The sequence below is a fragment of the Esox lucius genome, chromosome 8 (assembly GCF_011004845.1).
Source record: "Esox lucius isolate fEsoLuc1 chromosome 8, fEsoLuc1.pri, whole genome shotgun sequence".
Classification (NCBI taxonomy): domain Eukaryota; kingdom Metazoa; phylum Chordata; class Actinopteri; order Esociformes; family Esocidae; genus Esox; species Esox lucius.
In genome coordinates, this window is record NC_047576.1 from 27,731,518 (window position 1) to 27,749,424 (window position 17,907).

The 17,907-nt window shown below is 44.1% G+C and overlaps 1 protein-coding gene across 2 annotated transcripts in view; it reads right to left on the bottom strand.

Moving 5' to 3' along the window:
- Positions 1–249: 249 nt before the first annotated feature.
- The window catches only part of syde2 (synapse defective 1, Rho GTPase, homolog 2 (C. elegans)), a 49,573-nt gene continuing 31,915 nt past the window's right edge, over positions 250–17,907 (bottom strand). For both annotated transcript variants that reach the window (XM_010902125.3, XM_020049298.2), the window contains exons 4-7: positions 16,654–16,780; positions 6,764–6,945; positions 5,672–5,903; positions 250–3,453 (exon numbers count right to left, since the gene is read on the bottom strand). In XM_010902125.3, coding sequence (XP_010900427.3) covers positions 2,693–3,453; positions 5,672–5,903; positions 6,764–6,945; positions 16,654–16,780 — 1,302 coding nt within the window. In that variant the 3' untranslated portion in view covers positions 250–2,692. The remainder of the gene's footprint in view (positions 3,454–5,671; positions 5,904–6,763; positions 6,946–16,653; positions 16,781–17,907) is intronic.

The following is a 17,907-nucleotide window of genomic DNA, read 5'->3' on the forward strand; positions in this document are numbered from 1 at the left end:
ATAAGCTACTTTTTAAAATAATGGTAAGAAAACATTAATGGGGAGAATACATTTTTTTTTATATATAATGTATTTATTGTTTTGTGTGTGTATTTGTCAATGACTCAAAAACTGTTATTTTAGTGTTTTGACATTGAAATAATGATCTAAAGTAAATACCAAAAATGTTTCACTTCACAACTACACGTCTCTGCAGAGGTTACTAAAATCAAATAGTAAAAGAATAAACAACCAGCTAGGCAACAAGGCTACATGTGAAATATATACTTTAATGACCATATTGTTCTCAAGATCAGTACAAAGTCATTTCTGTTTATTAATGCTTTCATCATAGCTTTCTGTGTCCAAGACAGACAAACCACCAGACAGATCACACATGCAGACAGACATGCAGAGGATAAACAAAACAACTACTACAAAGACGAAGAACACACAGAACATGTGGACTTTACATGTGACATCTGACATCCTGGTTGAGACTAAGGGAGGGAAAAGGGAAAGATATGGATGAATGCATTGATATAAAGAAAGAGAAGGAGGAATGCATTCATGAACAGAGCGAGATGGAGATAAGGTAGATCCTATAGGGTGAAGAGACGGATGACACTACACTAGCAGAATTTCCTGTGACGTATCCCCCCTGTGAGGGGCTAACAGAAGGTAGACTGGGCTGGCAATCTATGCTTGGCGATTGGAAACCTGTGGCAGACCAGAATCCCACACACAAAGAAATCCTTATATAACAACCTCTGTCCACAACTGTGCCCTATTCCCTATGTAGTGCGTTACTTAAGATCAGTGACTTTGGTCAAATGTAGTGCAGTTTATAGGAAATAGGGTTGCATTTGGAACACAGACAGCTTGACGTCGCACTGTTTTCTGGAAACCATGCACTTCAGTGCCATTGCCTCATGGTTTAGCTAGCTAGCGAAATTATTATTTTCATATTTGTATTTCAATGTAATTTCAGTTAAAACAACCTGATGGTTAGTCTATGTTTGTGAGCAGCTGTCAAAGGGATGACAAAAAAAATAGGATAGGAACACATTGCGAATATTCTCTATGTACACATAAATATGATACGATAACCTTGGGAGATGGGAAATATACTGGTTTATATCTGTAATAAAGCTTTTGACCATGCAACAATGTTCATCAGTACATTTAAACATAAATATAAAGATAACCAGCAAGAAAACAGATGTGAAATATATACAGAAAAATATAACAAAAATAACATCTCTCTCTTTCTGCTAGAACATACTTTTCTGCTGGAACATATTTCTATCTTATATATTTTACAGCTTAAGTCGTACCATTAGTCCAGCATGTTTAAGGTAGCTCATTGGGGAGAAAACAAAGCAACACATAGTCTGAGACTTTTACTGACTATAAGTCAACAACAAAATGTAATGGAGAGCATAAAAATATTCCTGTATGGAAATATATATATAAGCTGTAAAAAATAATATAACCCAAATACATTTATACGTATATACATATATATGTTAAATACTGATCATTTGGAATCCCTGGATTGCTGAAAACATGCTTTTATTTATTAAGGTAGGGAACCCTTTCCACACAGGAACTGCTTCTATTAAACGTGGTGGATGTTCGGCAGGCAGTGTTTACCGTAAGCATGTCTCCCATAGGTGGCTTTTGCTTATTGACACCTGCAGGTGATCATACATAACTGCCTCTCCATATCATGTGGAAGAATGGGAAGGGGTGAAGAAGAAAAACCGGTTTCCATTAACGTCATCATTTAAAAAGAAAAATTATTTTAAAACATGAAACCAGATTATGAAAGCAATAACATAATAATCAAATCCTTTTTACTTTCTATGACCCATGTTGTTGCATGGGAAACATGTACCCACCCATCTTCATGTATATGAGATATATGTTGTAATCTATCAGGTCTGTGACTGCATGTATGATAGGGTCTGTCCCAGGTTCCAGCAGCCTGACAACCCGACAGGACCCGGTAGCATTATCCTGGGAGCCCAGGAGCAGGGCTCAGATGGCTGGGTGCAAGCTGGCGGCTCCCCTGTCAGTCCGAAGCCAGCCATAATGTACAACATCAAGCACCTCTACTATAAACTGAAGCCTGCCTCTTAAGTGCATCGTTGGTCATCGTAATGTATTTCACCTCAACGGAAAAGGTCTACCCCGCCTTAAAAGTCCCACCTTCACACAATTAAGGCACCGTTTACACCCCTGGGGGTCAATGGGTTCTTCTAATAAGAAGAGAAGCAACAAACACAACCAGGTGAGAACAACAGAACAAGAACTACATCGAAAACAAGTCAGCAAAAGCGAAACATTACTGAAGTGTCACGGAATGCCTTGTAGGTGGGTGCTGAATAGAGTCTTTAACCAATCACATAGCAGAGTTCTGCAGGAGTGCAAGACACCGGTGGTGCACTTGTCACCGCGGTAACCTTGGGGCCCAATTCCTGACCACCAAAAACTCGAGCCTTAAGCGCCCAGACACAACTCAAGTCTGTTTCAGTCAGTAGCCTGTCGGGCTTGGTGTTTCAGTCAGTAGCCTGTCGGGCTTGGTGTTTCAGTCAGTAGCCTGTCTGGCTTGGTGTTTCAGTCAGTAGCCTGTCTGGCTTGGTGTTTCAGTCAGTAGCCTGTCTGGCTTGGTGTTTCAGTCAGTAGCCTGTCTGGCTTGGTGTTTCAGTCAGTAGCTGATGTTGAGCTTGTTCTTGTTGAGCTCTCGCTCCAGGTTGCCAATGAGTGTGTCGATACTCTCCTGCAGGTCCCTCAGGTTGACCCTGTTGCTGAGAACGGGGCTGATGTCCTGGATCTTCATGTAGGCCTGGTATGTGTGATCTTTGGGAAGGTGCAGCGGAAGAATGCGATCGTCATCCTCGTCCTCACACAGCCGGTCATCTGGCAGCTGACCACCACTGAAGCCATCGTTCTCCTCCAACCTTTCCACCTCAACTTCTCTCTCTTCTCTCTCCTCTGTAGGTCCCTCCATCACCTCCTCAAGACACAAGGGCACCTGTTCAGTCGTGGCTTGCTCTCCCAGTCCTCTCACTTCTCTCTCCTGTCCCCTCTCCTCATCTTTCTCAAGTCTCGGCTCTTCTCTTCTCTCCTTCCCCCTCTCCTCTCCTCTGTCCTGCTTCTCCCCTCTCTCCTGTCCCTCCTCGGTGACCTCCATGTCCTCAGAAGGAACATCGTCGTAGTCATTCTCTTCCTGGGGCAGAGGGGGTGGGCAGTAGCTCTCTCCGCAGCGGCTCCAGTCCCCAGCGTAGCGGTTGCTAGGACTGTCCAGTCGCCCAGGCCTGGGCCGCAGCACCCCAGCCAATTCTACATCACTCAAGTTCAGCACCTGGGGGCGCTCCTTCCTCCGACGCAGGGGCGGGGCAGCCAACTGGTCGGTCGGGCCGGGGGGCTCCGGGATGGGGGAGGAGGTCTTGCCATGTGGGTCGACCACTGGAAGATATGAAGGGAGGTAGAAAGAGAGAATTAAAGAAGGAAGCTGTTCAGTCATTGCCATAATCCTGACACATGCTCTTCAACCATTGATGGTGCAAACCAATTATTAAAATCAAATATTCTCATCTTCGCGGATCAAAGCAAACTGTATACACGATTTCCTGTCCGAATAAAAAAGTCAGGATCTAAAGGTGGTCAACCAATTCCATGCTGCCAAGACACATGCCAAATCCACTCCAATCCACTCCACTACTTCGACTCCAAAACTGGCACTTTTAACCTTGTCTGTAAACTACTGTGTATAAGTGATGTCTAACTTAGCCTTCTTCAAAAAAGGGAGGAAATCACATGAGGATGAGCATGTTTAATTAGAACAACATAACCGTTAGCACTACAACTGTGAGTTGTAGTGTCACACTGTCCCAGCATGGCACCTCTAGATGCCTGCCACTGTCGGTGGCCGAATAAAACAAAACAAACAAAACACGTTTCAGGGGTAAAACCGAAAATGTCCACTCGCTGCGCCTGTCAATCACCCAGTTCACGCTGTGAAGGAGGAAGCTACTGAAAGAAGAAGAAAGTAAAGTTCAAAGCCCACAGCAGTAAACCCTTTGAATCACTGCAAACCCTTAGAATCACTGTAAACCCACTGTGAAACTACTAATCTTGTCCTGTGCAGTGTATACATGTTTTTTATGAGTGGACTTCTTTTCAAGGCCAAAGGAGCCATCTGCCATTGATCCAGGGTTAAGGAAATAACCCTGAACTCCCCATACACTTCATTCTGCCAGACACCCTCCTGGACACCCTCCCTGGGTGCTCCCACTGTGCTTTCCCTGACCAGTTAAATATATCCAGAGCCTCACAAGACCCCTCCCTCCATCCTCCACGAGACTCAGCCAATCTTCCTGCCAAAGACACACAGCATGGTGGGAGCTTGGAGGTTAAGGTTATGACTGGAATGTCCTTAATTATAGCCTGGCCACATTACACTGAGAGCTTAGGAAGTGGACATAAAGGACAGGATGTACGCATTTGTGTGTCTAAACATGAAGTTGCAGGCCAGCCAAGACTTATATTTCAGCTTGCACAAGGTTAGAGTTACTCAGGATCAAACCGAGGTTTGAAACCAAGGATAGAAAGCAAGGATAGAAACCAAGGTTGGCGTTTAAAAGCTGAATAGGTTTAATCTTGGCGTGGGGTGATGGAGAGATCACACGCTCGCGCGTGTGAGGTCATTCCACCTTAAGCCGGACACCGTCAAGTTTACACAACATCATGAAGTGAAACTCCGTTGGAGAACATAAGTGATCTGAGCGGATCTGACAGTCATCCTTCCCCATCCACACAGGTCTTTAACATGAGACACACAGCCCCTTCCCCATCCACACAGGTCTTTAACATGAGACACACAGCCCCTTCCCCATCCACACAGGTCTTTAACATGAGACACACAGCCCCTTCCCCATCCACACAGGTCTTTAACATGAGACACACAGCCCCTTCCCGAGAAACACAACACTCTCTCACGTCACCACGTCCCAGCTTTACTCAACGGCGCGTATCTCTGCTCATGTCACCGCACACAAAGAGGACAGCTGCTGAGAGACCAACAGTTGGAGGGAGATGAATGACACACCATACAGCCACAGTTGGTCTATGTCGGCGTCTCCAATGCCACCCTATTCTCTATATAGTGCACTTCTTTTAACCCGGGCTGATAGGGCTTTGAACAAAATTGGTGCCATGTTGGATTCATTCCCGCTTCGCCCCACTGAGCTTAGTTTACAGTAAAGCTCTGGCATTCTTGCCATGATGAAGCACTTCGTGGATCATTTCATCCACGACGACCCGTCAGATGGCGGTGAATGCCTAACTGCGTGTGCCAGCCGAGCCAAACCACCTGAGATCAAAGCACCATCCTAGCTTTTTTTAAAGTCACGTTTGGAACCAAACCACAGAGCTGGGAACAATCTGCGCTGGAAAGCTGCCGCGGGAACCCAAGTCCCCTTCTAAGTGAAGGCTGTGTGGGTCGTTCATAAAGACGGCAAATGTAGTTACCGTAGTCGTTTTGTTTGGGTGGTCGGTTCAGCAACTCACAAAGCCCCCACATTGTAGTTCACACACGTCACTGAAACGCCTGAGCTGAAAGCAGTGAACCAGCCGGTAACTTGGCGGCGTGGCTGCACGCGGCGTCTCGGAGGTGGAGGTTTACCTGGCCACAGCTGCAGGAGATAGTGCAGCACCTCGATGTGCTTCTTGAAGTGCAGGGCGCTGGCCAGCTCCTCAGAGTCCATGAACACCCGCTTGCTGTGGCAGCTGGCCTCCTGCCGTTGGCTGAGCAGCACCGGGCCGAAGCACACCGCCAGGTTCTGACACGTCATCTTGTTGACCTCGTGGTGCGACGCCACCAGTTTCAGGTGGTCCAGCAGTCTCCGCAGTGTCAGCTAGGGTCACGGGGACACACAACACTTTAGAAACACGACGCTGAGTTATTGGCTCTTTTTTTATTAACGTTTATTCCTTAGCTACGGTTATTTCCTAACGACAACAGGGCTAAAAATGGTGCAACGTTAAAGAAAGAACTTCATGAATGCGGAAAACTCAATTTGATCTGAATATGTCTTTGTTACGACAGCGTTCACATCTAGTCCAGGGAGTCCCGCAGAAGACTTCGAATGCCCTGGCGTTGTGGAGTCCTAACTTTCATGACTCATCCCAACTTGGACTCAACCATCTGGTACTCGGACTTAAGTTGTACTTGAGTGTATTACTGGTAAGCTATTTCTACATGGACCGGATAGGCTATGATAAGGCCGATTACTGTTAGCAGCACTAGATGCTCAGCCACACATCGGCTGGGGAGCTGCAGGGATGCGTGGGCAGACAAAAAAGGTGTGCTTCACTCCGGCTCCACCCCCGATCATACTGTAACTCTCAACGTCCAATCAAAACGTTTTCTGAAATAGGCCATGCCTACCTGGACAGCATCTGTCTAACCAGGTAAGCAGCAAGCATCATGATGACGGTCAGAATATGTGCGGGGAATATGGGCAAATGCCTGTTTTTCATGCATTCCCAGTCTTTATGGAACGCAATTAAACTAATAGCCTAGCGCGTGTAATGATTTATCCTAAAATATTTCAGTAAGAAAAACACTTTGGAATTGGAGTGTCAGAATCTGAGTCTTTGTATTACTGAAATTGAGACTAAAATGATTGCTTCGCAGTTGGTGACAAAAGGCCTTTAACAACTGCTGAAGTAAAAAGGCTCTTGTGTTGCCTGGTCAACTGAAACAGTCCCTTACCCTCTCCACCTCCGGAAGGTTCTCCAAGAGACTGACAGTGTGTTCAGTATCTGCCAGGTCGTTCTCACATCCTCCTGCACCAATACGAAGAGGTCTCTTCGCCATGGAGTCCAACACAGCCTCATATAGGTGCTTAGTGATGAGGGGATAGGGCAACTCACGCAGATAATCCTTCAGCACACCTGTGGGGGGGGGGGGGACAAGAAAGAGCATGAGAAATGCATGCAAATGCTCTCTGGATCAGCTGGGCTTCAGAAGCTTTTCCCACAGCTCAATCGAGTGAAATACCACTCATGTACTTGAAAAGACAGCTTAAATACCTGACAGATTGCTAACAATATTATCTTTATAAAGAGTCGTTATTGAGAAATGAAAGGCTTTTCTTCTGGCTTTCTGTTATGCAGCAGGCCAGACCTGGCAAACATTCTGCTGGCTGCCAAAGCTTTTAGTAGCCATTGTTGTGGTGGGCTGTGGTCTGAAGGGGTGGGAGGTTCTCTCTTCAGTAATGGTGTGGGCGTTCACACCTGTAACTCCAGCCACACATTTTGCCTTTGCCAGGCCCAGACAAAAGAGACAAGCAAACATGAAACCCACACTGTGTCCACTAAGCCCCCATAAGAGGATTGCAGTCTTTTATTGTCATTAAGGGGAAGGACAAAAAAATAAATAACAAATGAGTAAATACAGACAGAAAAAATAAAAATAAATCCTTGAGTCAATTCTTCGAGCAGGATTAGAATATTTCTCTTTGGGTAACTAGATTTCAGTTTTTTGAGTACAGCTTTGAGCTGTGCAGTCAATAGGTTTTGTGAGTTATTTCAGTGAGTCAGTCCAGGGCAAAAAAATAAATAAAAAGAATCTTCAATTCATTCACATGCGGCATATGTGGCTAGACTGACGATAACATCCAGATTAAGAAACTGTAAATAGAGCTGGGTTATCAATTAAGTGTGACTAGTAACTTGGGAATCAGTCAACTAAATGGGGTTTTGGCTGTTTTCAGACCTCCAGTGTGTAGCTACAGCATTGACACCGATAGACAGCGATGGCACACCGGAAGTAGAAGTGTCGGGTCATCATTTCCACCCCCCATTGTAGTCTGGTAGGAATAAAGTACTCCTGTAAAATGACCCTTGACGTCGTGCTTTGTTTGATTCACGAGCAGAGACTGGCCAAGTAATCCACCTTAAACACATTGGCATTAGCATAGCACACAGTTACAGCACAGTGGTAAATGACTACCAACAACTACCCTGAGTGGTCGTTTACCAAACAAACCTGACACCTTTTTATGTCCACGTGTTCTTTAGATTTCTTTGACAAAATCGTTTTCCCTTGCAGTGTCTCTTCTGACCTAGGTACCGTGTCATAGAACATAGCAGTCTGTGACTGCTAATCTACCTCCCTTTGAGTCTCGCCCGTCTCTGTCACATTATGAGTCTGAACGAAGCCCCCTCCGTAACTGTCCTCAACATGTTTCAACACAACAGCACGGAGGAGAGGCTGCCGTCTGTGCATTCCAACACCACACAGACGCACTGTCGCGGAAACAGAAATACTGGCAAACGTGTCGTTTCAGGGTACAGGTAGACTCCATTCTCTCTTCATTTCCCCATCCAATTTCAAAGCTTTATTGGCGTGGGAAACCTCTGGTTTGCATTGCCAAAGCGAGTGGAAGTTAAGCAAGGTATTACGAATAACGGATGTCAAGACCAAAATACAGTTCTAGTTAAATATCTCACATTTTAGTCACAAGGCGTGTGCGTGCAATGCCGGTTTTATCTCTAGTCTACTCATGGCAGTCACTGTCAACTGGAAGGTCACGCTCACTGAGTGAGTACACAAAGGTTTTCATCATTTCAGATCAGTCACACTGCTCAGGTATTAGCCACCGTGTATTCTCTGTTTAGGGAAAAGTAGCATTTCAATTAGCAGTGTTTTCTTTTTTTGTATCAGTGTAGAAAATAGTTCTCTTTTTGTTTTCTCAATTTAGTTAGTTCTATGTTAACAGGCCTTGGGGTCTGTTTTGGGCTTGCAAACGGAGTGGGTAGGTTAAACTCTGTAGATCAAGGCTTTGTTATGTGTTGTTTGAGAATCGCTTCGCTTTAGGTGGGTGTGGAATGTAACCAACTCTTTTCTGGACCTTGATAATTATTGGGCATATTGGCTAGAACTACATGTTTTGTGTTGTACTCTGAACAAATTTTCCAGAATTCTACATGCAGTCTCAATTGGGTGTTTTTCACACATTGTATAGACTTCTCTCTACCAGGCCCTCCTTCCCCCTTACGAAGATCTACTGTGGCAGGTCTGTGTTCAGACTGGAAGACCACATGCCAAGATGAAAACAACCGATATGAAAGGGAAATGTTTGTTCAGGGAGTTTGGCAAAAAGGTAGACCTGAGCTAAGTTACCTGGGAAGGGCTGAGATCAACCATGTAGACTGAGTTGTCAGCCAGCCTGCCACCTAGTTTCATTTTAACTACAGCGTTGGGAGAGACTTTTGTATCAGGTTTTTCCCTCATTCATTCACAGGAAGCTATCAAAGAGCAATTCGGTGTTCAGATAAGGAGAGATAAATAAAGATAGGTTATGAGCTGAGTTCCCTGACAGATAGAAGCATTGTTTTGTGAACATCCTGGAGCAAAACCAAAACACGTCTACAACAGTCTACACAACAAGAAGTAGGTATACTTAGATGGAATATAGTTATTCCTTTGCAGATAAACATAGTTATTTTGCCACAGAGACTTAGTGCTGTATTAGTACAACAGTTTAAAAGCAATATGGCTAATTACAGGTATTTTGTTATTCAAGTGATCTAAATGCTAATAAAGTCTACCTAAATGACCTTTTGAGGTGTTAAAACAAAACACCCACAACTTTATACAGTCAATGAACTACACTATGCACCTTTCTGCAATCATTTTATTAGAAACACTGGTCTGTCTGTGTGCCTGAGTGTCTGTGCGTGTGCGAGTGTGGAGACCCACAGCAGAGAGAATGCAGCCATTATGTGTGGGGTAAATAATTAGCCCGCTATGACTCCGCTTGGTATTTACTCTCCCATTAGAGTACCCTAACCCCTGTTGGGACCTGACACACAGGGCACGGCAGACAAGGTCATGCTCAGGGGTAAACAGGTGGCTTTCCTCTGCAGGTGTTGCCCTTATTTTCACAGCCTGTCTCAGGCAACAAACATGCCATAGAGACGACGACTCTTGTTGTCCAAGAACATACGATTTCTTCTTCACATTAAATTTGGTATTGTATTTTACTTGAAGGGAACTGGTGTCACAAATAACCATAGATTAGAATGTTTGTAATTTTTATAATATTTTCTGGAATCTTTGACAGGCAAATATCACTATACAGTGTATTGGCTCTAAATACTTTTTGAAAAAAGCAGAATAGGCTTTTGTGGAGTTGCTATAGGGAACCACAGACACATTCACGCACTACAAGACCCATATCGCAATGGGGCAATGCTCCGACACCTATGACCCCTTGTTCAAACAAAACTACAGGTCATTGCTGCCATTTTCTCGGTGCCGCCCTAACGGAACAGATAGGTGTTTGTTCTTCCCAACCAACCCACCACAAACCCCCTCTAAAGCAACCTCTCCCTTCCCCTCATACACCAACAGGCGGGGGCGGGGGGGGGGGGGGGTGAACGGAACCAGCCCTGCTTTGCCCTGCCCAACTCTCTGACACCCGCCCACCCGCTAACACAGACCGGTGCTGGAGGTCTTTGTACAGTGGGCTGGTTGCCTGCCTCCCTGGTCAGCACAGAGTTCAGCTAATCCACCATGCGTGAGTGAGCCAAATACCATCTGTGTTTGTTCGGCAACAAAGAGGGCACTTGTTAATGACTTTCCATGTCTTCACCGCACGGGGAGGGCTGGGCTCGGGGGGGGGGGCGGGGAGGGCTGGGCTCGGGGGGGCGGGGGCGCGGTGGACTAAAATTGGCCAATATGAAATGGAAGTCAAGTCAGTAAGGAGAGCTACAAACTGGGGTCTGTACCCTTATGAACAAACTAACAAGTGAAAAGGGAGTCTCTGGGCTCCTACACATCGGTCGCTAGGCTGTTGGTTTGTGGTTACCTTTAGTGGGGAAACCGTAGCAGTGGAAAACACTGGCTTCCCTTTCACTGAGAGGAGGGACGTGACACTTGTCTACCGTCAACCTCGCGCTCCTCCATTTAGAGTGCACCGCTTTGGCTTCTTCTTAATGCGCGGGCACTGGGCCATGCAGAGGGTCAGTAGATAGGGCTGACAGAGCCATCGTCTCAGATAACTGTCCATAAATTAGCTACCAGGCGGAGCAACAGCATTCGTTAAAGCTACAATGATCCTTGTTCTGATTCCTAGCTGTGTAACAGACTCGAAATCATTTCTACTTTGAACAGAACTCAAAAATGCACGTGGTTGAGTGGTAATTATCCCAGCATACTGTATAAACGGGTTCAATACCCCTCTCCAACCCTCACATCTGTGTCTCCACTTCACCAGTCTCCCTCTGATTCCTATTGTCAATAAAAGCCTTGCAAAAAACAGAAGACAGGCAGATGCTATAAGTCTCTAAACAGCCTCCTTGTGTTAAGCATCATGTTTTCTATGAGAAGGACCAGAAGAGTCAGATGTAAATCTTTGCCCAGTGACCTGCCGCACACAGCCGTGCCTAACACTAAAACGAACAGCTTGTCCATCCATCTGTGCGTCTATCTAAAGGGGTTGGGTGGCTGGCGGGAGGGTCTGTGGACACTGAGTCCTGCCAAAGTCCTTTCGGTCCTGGAGAAATGTGAGTCAAAAGGGAATAAAGAGAGGTATTCCACTCCACCTCCACTACAATACTGAGCAGCACAATCTAGACTCATGTTATCATCCTACAGAAAATACCAATGTACATGGCACAAACTTTTGAATCAACTGAAAATGAACATACCTAAAATGCTTTATTTGGAGGAAAAGATTACCAGAGAAATTCTGCTGATACAAAAACTGTGTAGGCTGAATAGAAATTGCTAGAAATTGTCTGAACTGACATATCAAAAGAACCTGCTGATGCACAACTTAATTTTGACACCTGATGTATTCTACCAGACATGGGCAGTATAGGTCAGTACCTTCATAATGACACTATACCATAACAGTGTATGCACTATTAATAACTATAAGCACAAGGGGCATTATATCTTTGCAAATAGCAACAAATACTGTTAACAGATATTGACCCCTGTGGGAATCTAACTCATAACCCTGGTGTCGCAAGTTTAATTCACTACCAGCTGAGTTTCACAGAACAAAGTACTAGTAATTCCCATAGCAAACACAAGCTAAATGCTAATAAATGAAAGCAAATATAAAACAAATAACTGACAGCTATGCTCATACAGGTAAACAACTATCTGAAAAGGCTACTTTGCCTTGATCCACAAGTTGATAGATTTTACCTGAAAATTAAACACTTAGTCTTGCAATCTAGCAAGCCACCTATAACTAGCAAGTTAGCAAACAGATGCATAGTTTGCATAGAATCTGATTCCTATTGTCAATAAAAGCCTTGCAAAAAACAGAAGACAGGCAGATGCTATAAGTCTCTAAACAGCCTCCTTGTGTTAAGCATCATGTTTTCTATGAGAAGGACCAGAAGAGTCAGATGTAAATCTTTGCCCAGTGACCTGCCGCACACAGCCGTGCCTAACACTAAAACGAACAGCTTGTCCATCCATCTGTGCGTCTATCTAAAGGGGTTGGGTGGCTGGCGGGAGGGTCTGTGGACACTGAGTCCTGCCAAAGTCCTTTCGGTCCTGGAGAAATGTGAGTCAAAAGGGAATAAAGAGAGGTATTCCACTCCACCTCCACTACAATACTGAGCAGCACAATCTAGACTCATGTTATCATCCTACAGAAAATACCAATGTACATGGCACAAACTTTTGAATCAACTGAAAATGAACATACCTAAAATGCTTTATTTGGAGGAAAAGATTACCAGAGAAATTCTGCTGATACAAAAACTGTGTAGGCTGAATAAATTCAGTTATTGTCAGCTACAGTTGCTCATTCAAAAGCATTACAATCACGATGGGGCTCTTCTGGGGAGTTGGTTACTTTGTCTGGGATCATGGTTTGAAACAAAAAGAAAGGCCAGGCGGTGCACATGTTTTGCAAGCTTTGGATTGAACTTTGACCCGGCCAAATCCCTCTCACTACCTCTGCCTTTTAAACTAGCCCTGTGACAGGCCAGCCCTCGCCGCCTCCTCTTAGCTCATCCGTTTGGCCTGCTTATTAGCTGGCCTCTGTGTTTCTCTCTCTCTGGCTGGCATGACTCCAGTCAAACCACCAAGCCCCATACCCCGACCTACGCTATTTCTCTCCGCTCCCAGCCCAGCCCAGCCCTGGGCAGCCACCCTTCCCCCGTCGGCTCCCTCGGCCCATCTGCAACAGCCACACGCTCGGCAGAACAAATTTAGACAGCAAGCATAAACCAACAAACCACCCTGGTGCTGGACCTTTTTTCCTAACCCACTCAACTGTTAACTGTGTTCTTTGCCCTGCCATGCAAATGCATTGGGATCAAAGCGGGCATGATATGAGGACTCCTATATGGGCCTCTTCCTAAAACCAACTGCAGGTCCTACAATTCAGAAGGGGGTTTTATGTCTTCCTCTTTCCAGTGGGAGAGAAGAAAATACAAGCAAGTACTTTTAAGTTTTACGAGCTATTCCCGGAATTTGATTTCACTGGTTGACTTAATATGCAGGCAAGAGAGACTCTACAAGATAACAGATAAACTGGTGGTCTAAATCAACAAGTTTAATCTGGCAAAAATTATTCTACAGACTGCACTGTACTCAAGAAACACATGAATGGAGGAGGAAATTGGACGTTAACTCCAGCCCCCACATGTCCAGACAGATCATACTGTACACAAATACTTATCAAGTTGAATGGCTTGTCCTGATTTGTCACTGATACTGACAGTAACCTTGCTGTTGAATTACAGTACTTTAAGTGAAATGGTTTTCCACCTAACTAGCAATTTGAGAATACAAACAGCCGGCTATAAAAAAAGGTAACAGGTGTCAGATACACAAATCGTTTTCTTGACTGATTAGAGCGAATGTTTTAAAGATGCAGAGTCATCGGCGTGACCCTGGGTCCTAACCCCAGAAAGGAGGCCGTTGTGCGTTGCCCCTGGGTATTAACCCCAGAAAGTTACTCTGCACTACAATAATGTTAAGGGTCCTACTATTAGGCCTATTCAGGTAGATGTTACCATCAGTAATCATCACTAATTATTCCTATGTATTCTATCACACTAGAATAACCTTCAGAATCGATGCAGTTTACTTGTCACAATGTGAAGAATTCTCCTCCTTTCCTAAGGAGGTACAAGGTTTGGACCCAGTACAGAAGCCTACGTTAAGCCGGTAGAAGCCTATCATGCAAGGTCACTTGGCAGAATCTTCAATCCAAGCAAGACCAACAACAGTTACAGCCTGTTATGCGATGGACCGGGTGAAGGAATGCAAGATGGAAGAGCCAGAGATGGAATGATGTCGTCCTCCAGTCCAGAAAGTGAAATGTGCTCTGCACTGATGACGGACGCAGCTTGTTCAACTGTTTACAAGCCTACGACAACAGAGGGTGAGTCCACGCAGATACAGAGCCATGTCATGGTTAGTGACATTCCCTGTCCCAGTTGTTCCATTTCGTCTCATCTGGATTAGCTTAGTAGAGGCAGAAGTTGAGGAGAACCATTGATCTTCACATGGTTTGGAAGATATCTTAGGCAGTGATCAACTGTGATTTGAGCAGCAGGCTGTTAGCCACATACTCTGCTATGTACCGCTCCTTCCCCAACAAACTGCAGTTTAAGCCATAAATTGCAGTTTTACAGTTAAATTCCTGAAACGCTACCCATTTTGGGATGGAGAGACATTTTGGCTAATTTGAAGCACATTTTGACATGATTTCTGCCATGTACAGTGGGGAGAACAAGTATTTGATACACTTTTGCAGGTTTTCCTACTTTTATCATAGGTACTCTTCAACTGTGAGAGAAAATAACTGTGAGAAAATAAATCCAGAAAATCACATTGTATGATTTTTATATAATTAATTTGCATTTTATTGCATGACATAAGTATTTGATCACCTACCAACCAATGAGAATTCCAGCTCTCACAGACCTGTTAGTTTTTCTTTAAGAAGCCCTCCTGTTCTCCACTCATTACCTGTATAAAAGACACCTGTCCACACACTCAATCAAACAGACTCCAACCTCTCCACAATGGCCAAGACCAGAGAGCTGTGTAAGGACATCAGGGATAAAATTGTAGACCTGCACAAGGCTGGGATGGGATACAGGACAATAGGCATGCAGCTTGGTGAGAAGGCAACAACTGTTGGCGCCATTATTAGAAAATGGAAGAAGTTCAAGATGACGGTCAATTTCCCTCGGTCTAGGGCTCCATGCAAGATCTCACCTCATGGGGCTTCAATGATCATGAGGAAGGTGAGGGATCAGCCCAGAACTACACGGCAGGACCTGGTCAATGACCTGACGAGAGCTGGGACCTGCAGTGCGTGCAAACCTGGTAAAGAACTACACGAAACTTATGATCTCTGTAATTGCAAACAAAGGTTTCTGTACCAAATATTAAGTTCTGCTTTTCTGATGTATCAAATACTAATGTCATGCAATAAAATGCAAATTAATTACTTAAAAATCATACAATGTGATTTTCTGGATTTTTGTTTTAGATTCCGTCACTCACAGTTGAAGAGTACCTATAATAAAAATTACAGACTTCTACATGCTTTGTAAAATACTTGTTCTCCCCACTGTAAATAAGACATATGCATGAGAATGATTTACAAAAGGAGGCCAGGTTTCCAGGCCAAAGCACTGCATGCCTGGTCAGTATTCAACAAGTATAGATTGCTAGAAATTGTCTGAACTGACATATCAAAAGAACCTGCTGATGCACAACTTAATTTTGACACCTGATGTATTCTACCAGACATGGGCAGTATAGGTCAGTACCTTCATAATGACACTATACCATAACAGTGTATGCAGTATTAATAACTATAAGCACAAGGGGCATTATATCTTTGCAAATAGCAACAAATACTGTTAACAGATATTGACCCCTGTGGGAATCTAACTCATAACCCTGGTGTCGCAAGTTTAATTCACTACCAGCTGAGTTTCACAGAACAAAGTACTAGTAATTCCCATAGCAGACACAAGCTAAATGCTAATAAATGAAAGCAAATATAAAACAAATAACTGACAGCTATGCTCATACAGGTAAACAACTATCTGAAAAGGCTACTTTGCCTTGATCCACAAGTTGATAGATTTTACCTGAAAATTAAACACTTAGTCTTGCAATCTAGCAAGCCACCTATAACTAGCAAGTTAGCAAACAGATGCATAGTTGAAACCCTGTATCTATTACAGCTTTGTTATGTAACATATCTAACTCTACTTCAAACTCCACTGGTGTATATATACAGTGAAATGGCCCTGTATATATACACCAACTGTTAATTCTTGCAATTTGGTGGGGGTCTGAGCTGCCAGGCACCATAAATGCCCTGTTGGTTGTGTGTGCTGGGGTTGTTCATGTGTCTGTACTGGGGTTGGTCAGACTTAGTTTCATGTCTAAACCTGGAGGGGAGGAATGAAGGATGGACTTAAATGAATGTTGGCCTGGATGGTTGGTTGGCTGGTTGTCTGGTTTGTGAGCGCTTCCACTCAGGCTCACTAACCTACTGTGGCAAGCTAACTGGAATGCTTTTACTACAGACAAATACACTGACAAGTCATAAACACAGAAGGGTTTAATGGTTTTCGGGACTGTAGTATTACCTGTGATGACATTGATGTCAGGGTAGGTGTTTTCACAGAGCTCCACCCCCAGACTGTCCCTCTCAAAGGCCTCGCGCAGCTCCTTCTTTACTGCTGCTGAGCCACACAGACGGTAGAGGCCCACAACCTGCAGAAACACATAAAATCAGGTCAAACACCCACAGCCTGCAGAAATACACAAAATCAGGTCAAATACCCACAACCTGCACACACATAACCAGGTCAAAAATCCACAACCTGCAGAAACACACACAACCAGGTTAAAAACCCACAACCTGCAGAAACACAGACAACAAGGTCAAAAACCCACAACCTGCTGAAACACAAGGTCAAATTTAGCTATACATAAAAGGAGACAGAAAGTGCAAAAATCACTCATAACTAGGCTAAATAAATACTGTTCAATAATACGACCCAGGCTGCTAGGTTACAATACTTGTTTTATTTAACCTTTTCACGCGTGAGTATCAAATATTCCGTACCGACCCCCCAGCGTGAGTCTTTTTGCACGTGACTTCAGTACTCACTACAGCATTTGAACTCACTCCAGCATTTGAACAGTCACCTTGCTAGGTAAGGAACGCTACATGCATTGCATTGCAAGCTTCTCTCGTTGACTTGAATTCTAAGAGCTGCAAAAGTTGGTTGATTTATAACTGTAGCTAGCTAGAAAACGTCAGCTAACCGCTAGCAAACGTCAGCAACCTGCTAGCTAACAAATCGTGACCAGTAATTCAGTGCAGTGAAAATGAATAAACTATATAAAATGCATACAACGGGTAACGTAACTTCTAGAAAGTTTTTGCAATGGTTTTGATCGGTAGTAGTCGCTAATATAATTCGTTTTTGTGTATTAGTGTTGGCTGTCTGTTGGTACGTAAAAGTAACACTTCTTGTCCCGATTTGAATGCTTTCTATCTGGTTAATATCATTGTATGGTCTTGAAACAATTACAATCTGGAAATAAAGTTTTAAACACTGTTTGAGCTAAATGTGAGTAAATAATAGCGCGGTTTTACCAGCCATTGTTACGTTACTTGTAGCTAGGCATGCTAATGGTGCGTTCTAAACATGACGTTCTAATCACACTGGTGTGACCGTACGCGTCAAACAGTTAACCTGCTGTTAGGGGTACGTACAGTGGAGAGAAGTATTTGATACACTGCCGATTTTGCAAGTTTTCCCACTTACAAAGCATGTAGAAGTCGAATTTTTTATCATAGGTACTCTTCAACTGTGAGTGAAACAAAAATC